Genomic DNA, 8,703 nt, shown 5'->3' with positions numbered 1-8,703 from the left:
CAATTGTGAAGATTGCTGTAGTAAACATCCTTGTGCTTAGAGCATTATCCAAATCATCTCTTCTTTACTTCCGAAAAGCTCCAGGAGCAATATCAGTGGGGCAAAGGACACATGTGTTTTCAAGGCTCTTGAGATTAACATTTACCAATTGACAAGTCACTTTCCAGAAGGTTTATTCCAATCAAGACGCCTCCAGCAATGCCAATGAGAAAACTCCCTCACAACTGCTGTTAACTGGGCTGCCATGGGAGGTAATGACTGCCCAGTCTCTGGGGACTTTTAAGAAGCTGCTGCATGACTGTCCAGAGCTGCCAAAATCAAGAGGAAACTTGAATTGGTTGAAGGTGAGACTCACACATTCTTCAGGAACCTTGCAGGTCTCTGGGCTTCTTAGACAAAGATTGAAAGCTCTGATTCTCTCTTTCCTCTTTTAAATTCCTGAAGACTCATGACTTCTACTCGCTCTGTCCCCAGGTACTTACATTGTGCCTGGAGGTGCCACCCACACCCTGGGCCTCCTAACCAGGCCTGCTGCGTGTCGGGTGGATCTGGCCTTACCTTTGAGTGAGGCAGGTAGCTCAGCCTGTGGTAGTGAAGGGGACTCACCTGGGGTCACTCAGACCTACATGCAAATCCCATCTCTGCCACTTCCCAGTGGGGACCTTGTGGGCAGGCTGCGTCATCTCTCTGAACCTCAGTTTCCTCTTCTGTGAAATGGAGATCACTTTAGCCCTTACCCCACAGGGCTGTTATGTGCATATGCTCAATAAGTCTTTTTTTTTTTTTTTAAAGATGACTGGTAAGGGGATCTTAACCCTTGACTTGGTGTTGTCAGCACCACACTCACCAGTGAATTAACTGGCCATCCCTACATGGGATCCAAACCCATGGCCTTGGTGTTATCAGCCCACACTCTCCCGAGTGAGCCATGGGCTGGCCCTCAATAAGTCTTTAATAAATAGTCATTATTTATTTTTACTGGTTTGGGGTTCATTCATAAGATGCTGAGGACAGGATCAGCCCACATGTGACGTTGTAGGCAGCTGTCCTCTCAATGGGATTTGAGGGTCCCTTCTCCTTTTACCCCCCAAGTATAGCTCCCCTCTGCTGCTCATCATGCTCCCTAAATATCCACCATTGTTCACCTCTGTGGACTAAGGCATGGTGGCAGATTGTATTTTCCAAATATGGTCACATCGAGATCTCTCTTCTTACATACTCTTCTTATGATGTGACTTTGGCATACCTCCCACTGAGAAGTAAGGTCTATGTTTCCTCTTCTCTAATCTGGGTGGGGCTGTGACTATGGTGGAAGTGACACTATGTGACACAGTGTCACTTACACAACTAAGTCATAAAAGGCAATCCGCCTTCTGCTTTGTTCCCTGGAATCCTTGCACTGGTATCCTGAGATGCCAGGCTCTAAAAAAGCCAGAAATTAGCTCATGCAGAGAGATCACATGTGGAAGCTCTAAGACACACACAGAAAGAGAAACATCCTGGCTGTGATTGTATAGTGGTTAGTACTCTGCATTGTGATGCAGAGACCTCGGTTCATATCCAAGTCATGGTGCTGAAAAGGAAGGAAGAAAGGAAGGAAAGAGAAAGAGAGAGAGAGAGAGAGAGAGAGAGAAAGAGAAATGCCCAGCCATTATTTGACTGCAACCACATGAGAAACCTGAGCCAGAACCACCAAGCTGAGCCCTTCTTAAATTCATGACCCACGGAAATCCTAACAGATAATAAAATATTGATGTATTAGGCCTTAAGTTTTGGGATGGTTTGTTATGTAGCAGAAGATAACTGATACAAGCACAAATTCCTCCTCTTCAAGGAAAGGAAATCAACATTTTCACCTACTGAGACACTGTGCCAGGTCCTTTCACCCCCAGTAATAATAAGAAGAATGATAATCACAGCAGCTTCCATGTATTCAACTTTTACAAATATCAGGAACTGTGCTATGGGTTTTACGTATATAATCTCAGTGACTTCTCACCACAGCCCAGTGAGTGTGATATAGGTGCTGTTTTTATTTTTATTTTTTATTTTTTAAAATTTTTTCTCTAAAAGATGACCGGTAAGGGGATCTTAACCCTTGACTTGATGTTGTCAGCACCACGCTCAGCCAGTGAGCTTAATCAGCCATCCCTATATAGGATCCGAACCCGTGGCCTTGGTGTTATCAGCACCGCACTCTCCTGAGTGGACATTGAGAATACCTGTGTAAATATTCCTTATAACCATTCTTTACCAGAAGCAGGCTGACACCCTCTTGTTCACCCCACCCTCGGGAATAGATCCTCCTAGTTTCATGCTCTAACTACCCCTTTCCGGCCTCCTGCTGTCCTTAACCGTCTGTTTCATCTCAGATTCCGCTTTCATGGCGAAAGCAGCAGCCACAGGCAGGGGACTGAAGGAAGGGTGGAGGAAGATCTTCGATACCTCCCCGTGAGCCTGTGCCTTTAAGGGCAGGGGCGGGGCGAGCTTTTGAGGGGCGTGTCCGGGGCCCGGGCGGGGCAAGCCGAGGACGGCACTGGAGGAGCAGGATAAGAGTCCCCGACGCTGCAGCGGGCGGGGCGGCCGGGCGGGTGGCATCGGGGGCGGAAGGTCTGGTGGCGCGGACCGGCGGGCAGGGACCGGGAAGGCCGCGAGGGCCGGCGGAATCGAGGTTCAGAGTTTGAAGGTCCCAGGCCCGACCCGAAGTAAGAGGAGACTCCCCGCCCGCCCCGGCGCCTGCGGAGGACCCGGGCACCCCGAATTCAACTTCTCAACATCCGTCCCGATTGGGAAACTGAGCACAGAGACGTTCCCGTGGTCACGTTCCCGGGGGCTTTGCAACCCCAGTTTCCTGCCCCTGCTCCTTCTTATCAGGTCTGTCGATCTAACGAGCGCTTGGCGTAGGTACAAGCCTACAGGATGCTCTCAATAAATGCTCACTTGTAATAATAAAAAAAAAATAAAATAAAAAAAATAAATGCTCACTTGTGAATGAGTAAAAAAAATCGGCGGCCAGTCGAGATGAGACACATGCTGATTCTCATGGGTCGGGGGCACCAGGGGCGCGAGCATTTATTGAGCTCTTATTGTATGCTCTGTTGGCCAGCATTTGTGTCCATTTTACAGATGGGGACTCAGAGGCTCGGAGTGGCGAAGCGAGCTCTCCACGGCTGCACAGAAGTAAGTGGCTGAGACAGGACTGGAAACTCGGAGTGTCTGGTCCCAATTGGGTGCCAAGTGCTAAGAGGAGTAACACTTGGAACTGTTCTGGAGAACCACGGAAGAGGGAAGAGCTGTGTCAACAGGTGAGGAAGGACAGCTGGGACAGGTGCCCTTCCGCCCCCTCCTGGCCTCTTTTCCTCCTCCTGCGCCCACTCCTTCCCCTACCCTCAGCTACCAGGACATTGGGAAACGTCTGTGCAAAGACTTCTCAAAAACCAAAGAAAACGTTGTTTTATGGTCTTTGTTTTTCCTGATTGCAAAAATAAAACATATTCGTCATAGAACATGTGAAAAAGCAGAGCCGGCCCCATGGCTCACTAGGGAGAGTGCAGTGCTGAGAACACCAAGGCCCTGGGTTGGGATCCTGTATAGGGGATGGCCAGTTGGCTCACTGGCTGAGCGTGGTGCTGACAACACCGAGCCAAGGGTTAAGATCCCCTCACCGGTCATCTTTAAAAAAAAAAAAAAAAAAAAAAGAACATGTGAAAAAGCGAAAGGAGGAAATCAGTTTGCCAAGGATTTTTTTTTCCAGTTTAATAATATTGAAAGAAATTGAAGCCTTTTGTCCAAGTGTTGATGGAAGGGGCAGATGCTAGAGTCCAGCACTGCTCTGCTGCTACCGGGCTGTGTGACTTTGAGCAATTCACTTCCTTCTGGGCCTCAATTTCCCCATAGGAGGACTGTTGGCTTTGCCACCTCCTTGCTGTGTGGCTTTGGGCAGGTTACAAAACTCCTCTGAGTCCTGATCCCTCCTCTGTAAAAGGAGTGGGGACAGAATTGTCCTGAGGACTGGATGAGGGAGGCATGGTGCAATGGCTGAGAGTAACAAGCCTGGCTTCACCTCACTGTGACTCAGTTTGCTCATGTGTAAGATTAGAAAAATAGTAGTACCCCCTGTCGGTGTATAGTGGGGATTAAATGAGATCATTCGTGTCAAGTGCTTGGCTCGGTGTAAGACATAAAACAACAGCATTGCTTAGTAGGCTCTGTAGGATGTAACGGGCTAGTCTGTCTAGGCCTTGAACTGGTGGCCTAGAGCCAAGTCCATCTCCAGAAATATGTTTTCTTTGTTTTGAGGGCTTGGCCAGTCTGGCCACTGCCCGTTTTCCATATTTATCTCACTCGGCTGGCCCCCAGAGGCAGGAGTCTCTGAATGCCGTGTGAAGTCTCTAGCCCTCCCAGCTCTGATATCTGGTCTCAGGCTGGTGGCTGGGTGGAGAGGGGCAGGTTTTCATAGAGATGCCACTGGGGACTTAGAGAGAAGGGCATATTTAATCTGCATGCCAAATAAGCAGCGCCCTGGGTTCCTCCAACAGGACTACATCGAGAACGTGGGTTTCTACATCAGCTTTCCTTTGGTGGTGGGAGGAGGGACAGCAGTTCCTTAGGTGATAAAGTGTTCAGGTCCCTCTTGCTGGGTCCTGGGGTCTTCAGTGACACTTTTCCTTCCATCTTGTAGGCCGTTGGAGCCCCCAGCTGTTTGGACCTGAACTACTGCAGAAGGGGAAGTGGAGAGTGAGGGTCAGGTCTTGTGGGGGCTGATGGCCGGCAAATGGCTGAATCTTCGCTGGGTGCTGAGTTTGCTCTGTGTGCCACTGATGGTGGAGACAGTGTCTGGGGCCAGGGGCCCATCTACAGAGACCCCCATTGGTCCCCAGTTTCCAGCCTCAGGTGTGAACCAGACCCCCATGGTAGAGGTGAGTATCCAGGCAAGAAGTGGGGGTTGGGTGGGGGTGTATTCATGCGATCAACAAATGTTTATTGAGCATCTGCTGTGTGCCAGGCACTGAACTGTATCCTAGGATATACCAGGAAACAATACAGTGTAGACAAAAATCCCTCTCCTCATAGAGCTGACAGTCTCTTGGGCAGACAGATAAAGTAAACATGTACATTTCAGGTAGCACTGTGCCAAGTGCCCTGCAAACAATAGAAAAAGTGATGGGGGGGAGAGTCTGAACATTTACAACTATGAAGGAAATGAGGAAATGATTTTTGAGCCAAGCCCCGAATGGAGAGAGAAAGCCACTTACACAGACATTTGGGGGAAGAACATTCTGGGCAAAGGGAAGCAGCAAGTGCAAAGGGCCGGAGGCAAGAGCAAACTTGGTGTGTTCAAGGAGGCCAGAATGCCTGGAACAGGGTGAGTGAGGGGAAGAATATTAAAAGAGGAGGATGGAGAGGTAGTGGTGGCCAGATTGCAAAAGGCCTTATAGGCTGAGGCTAGGAGGTGAGGATTGCTTTACAACAGGGTGGAGCCAATGGAGGGTTTTTTTTTTTTTTTTTAAAGATGACCAGTAAGGGGATCTTAACCCTTGACTTGGTGTTGTCAGCACCACGCTCAGCCAGTGAGCGAACCGGCCATCCCTATATGGGATCCGAACCCGGGGCCTTGGTGTTATCAGCACTGCACTCTCCCGAGTGAGCCACGGGCCGGCCCCAATGGAGGGTTTTAAGCAGAGGGATGTCAAAATCTGATTTATTTCTTCAAGGGATCTATCTGATTGCTTTGGGGGAATGGATTGACAGGGCAGAGGGTGGTAGCCTAGTGGGGAGGCTCCTACATCCATCCAGGTGAGTGATAGTGGTTGTGGGAGATGGGAAAGAAGGGGGATTTGGAATAAATGTTGGAGGCAGAGCGAGCAGGACATACTGATGGATGAGATGGAGGGACATGGTGGTGGGAGAGAGGGAGGAGTCACGGATGGCCCTGGGTTTTGGGGCTGATCTGAGCGTGTGATGGTGCTGTTGATTGGAATGGGGAGCACCAAGGAGGAGCACACTGGAGTTAGAGGCGAGGAAGCTTCCTGCCGGGGCATGGAGCAGATGAGCCGCTGAGACAGGCTGCAGGGAACGTGCATCATTCCACTGTGACGTGTGTAAGGGGAGGAGGTGACGGCGGATCCAGAGTAAAAGCATGAAGGCAGGGGACTGCTTCAGATGACGCCCTAGAGTCCTCTCCAGCTGCAGGGTGCTGGAGTTCTCACCATGTATTTTCTTGGATAGGAATTCCAGATTTAAACCTGAGAGCGTTTAGTGCCACACCAACTTTATGGGGCTGCAAACTGACTCCATGCCCATGGTCTGAGGCAGGCAAACAGGCAATTAAGCCCATTTTACAGATGGAAAAGTGGTTTGTGGTTACTTGGGTTACAAAATTGATGGCTGCCTCCAGGGCCATGCTTTTTGGGGGCAGGAAAAGTGGGTGATTTGTGGCTTGTGCCAGATAATCTCTCCATGTTATTGAGCATTTAGGTGAGCACTGTGCCCAACTCACCAAATCCTCCTCCAAACCCCATGAGGTTGGTGTGATTATCTCTGTGCTGTAGATGAGGATGCTGAGGTTCAGGGAGGCGAAGGCGGCCATGAGGGGAGTGGCAGAGCCCAGATATGAACTCATGGCTGCCTCATGCTGAATCCAAACTGTAACCGTCTAGTCCACAGTCTCCCTCCCAGGACAGACATGGACAGCTATGATTCCGGAAGTCCTCCACTCTCCAGGGAGCCTGAAGGCAGGGAAAGTCCTCTCATCTTTGGGCCTTTTTGAATAATCATTTTCAGCAAATATTTATTTATTTATTTATTTATTTATTTATTTATTTTTTAAAGATGACCGGTGAGGGGATCTTAACCCTTGGCTTGGTGTTGTCAGCACCACGCTCACCCAGTGAGCTAACCGGCCATCCCTATATGGGATCCGAACCCGCGGCCTTGGTGTTATCAGCACCGCACTCTCCCGAGTGAGCCACGGGCCGGCCCCTTCAGCAAATATTTATTGAGCACCTACTATGTGCCAGGACCTGTGTCACCTGCTGGGATATAGCAGCAAGCAGATAAATACGATCCCTGCCCCCTCACAGAGCTTCCACTCTAGTGGGGGTCATGGATAAGAAGCAAGTTAACAAATAAATCCACAGGATAATGTACTTGGTGGTTAGTAAAATAGCAAACAGAATGGGGGATGGGATGGAGAGAAATGGGGAGGGGCAGCTGCTTTGCCTCAGACAATCACAGAAGGCTTCTCTGGGGAGGGGACATTTTTTTTTTTTTTTTTTTTTTTAATAGATGACCGGTAAGGGGATCTTAACCCTTGACTTGGTGTTGTGAGCACCACACTCAACCAGTGAGCGAACGGGCCATCCGTATATGGGATCCAAACCCGGGGCCTTGGTGTTATCAGCACCGCACTCTCCCGAGTGAGCCACGGGCCGGCCCGGTAGGGGACATTTTGATTGAGATCTGAATGCCTTGTGAAGATCTGTGGGAAGAGCAGTCTAGGCAGAGGGAATAGTAGGTGCAAAGGCCCTGGGTCAGGAGCAGAATGGTGTATTTCATAAACAAAGTGGATGGAATAGTGAGCAAGGCAAAGAAGTGGGGGAGATAAGAAAGGAGAGAGAACAGGAGCCAGATCATGTGGGGCTGAGTGAACCACTTGCAGACTTGGGCTGTTACTAGGGGTAAGATGGGAGCCATAGGAGGATTCAGAGCATGGGAAGGACGTGATCTAATTTTTATGAGATCCCACCAGCTGCTGCGGTAGAACTGACTGTAGGGGCAGAGGCAGGTAGCAGGGAGGAGGCTGGCACAGCCGTCCAGGTGAGATGGTGGCAGTGGCCTTGGGTAGAGGTCTGACATGGGGTTGTTTGGGAAAGTGTAGGAACAGGACCTGCTGAGCCACTCAATGCCCAATGCCCTTAGGCCAGGCTGGCCTGAGTGTGGCCTCAGTGGACCAGCGACAGGTTGGGCATCAGACCACCAGGGCCCAATGGTTCAAGGAGACTCCTTTTAGGAAAGAGGAAAATCTGGAAAAAATCTCCTTAGAACAGATCTCACAATGGTGTTTTCTAGTCAAAAAATGTTGGGCATTTAGGGCTGATCCTTGGAGGGCTGAGGGGGCTAAGACAGCAGGTACAGAGAGCTCAGTTTTCCCCTCTGGAAGAAAAAGTAATTCAAGCTGATTTTACTGAGTGCTAACTATATACCAGGCACTCTTCTGAGCACATGGATTAACTCATTTAATTCCACATCTCAGGGATCAGCACTGCAGCCCGCAGATCAAATCCAGTTTACTGCTGGCTTTTATACAGCCCAGGAGCTAAAAATGGCTTTTATATTTTTAAGTGGTTGGAAAGAAAAGAACACTACTTACTTGATGACACATGACAATCACATGAAATTCAAATTTCAGTGTCATAAATACCATTTTATTGGAACACAGCCACACCCATTCATTATGTATCGTGGGTGATCACTCTCATGCTACATTAGCAGAGTCGAGTGGCCCAAAGAGGGGAAAAGATTTGGGCCCCTATAGAAAGAGTTTGCCAACCTCTGCCTCACTTTATGGAGGAGGAAACTGGGACACAGAGAAGTTAAGTGACTCGTCCAAAGGGGGAACCAGAATTTCAGCCCAGGCAGCATGGTTCCAGAGCCCTGTACTCGTAACCAGAGCACCACACAGCCTTGCCAAGCAGTTCCCAC

At 49.5% G+C, this 8,703-nt stretch overlaps 1 protein-coding gene across 1 annotated transcript in view; it reads left to right on the top strand.

Moving 5' to 3' along the window:
• The first annotated feature begins 2,611 nt into the window (after window positions 1–2,611).
• The window catches only part of SLC8B1 (solute carrier family 8 member B1), a 29,883-nt gene continuing 23,791 nt past the window's right edge, over window positions 2,612–8,703 (top strand). The window contains exons 1-3 of the mRNA XM_063086828.1: window positions 2,612–2,874; window positions 3,127–3,305; window positions 4,682–4,919. Coding sequence (XP_062942898.1) covers window positions 4,764–4,919 — 156 coding nt within the window. The 5' untranslated portion in view covers window positions 2,612–2,874; window positions 3,127–3,305; window positions 4,682–4,763. The remainder of the gene's footprint in view (window positions 2,875–3,126; window positions 3,306–4,681; window positions 4,920–8,703) is intronic.

Source organism: Cynocephalus volans, chromosome 2 (genome assembly GCF_027409185.1).
Source record: "Cynocephalus volans isolate mCynVol1 chromosome 2, mCynVol1.pri, whole genome shotgun sequence".
In the NCBI taxonomy this organism is placed as follows: domain Eukaryota; kingdom Metazoa; phylum Chordata; class Mammalia; order Dermoptera; family Cynocephalidae; genus Cynocephalus; species Cynocephalus volans.
This window is presented reverse-complemented; position numbering and strand designations above follow the sequence as displayed.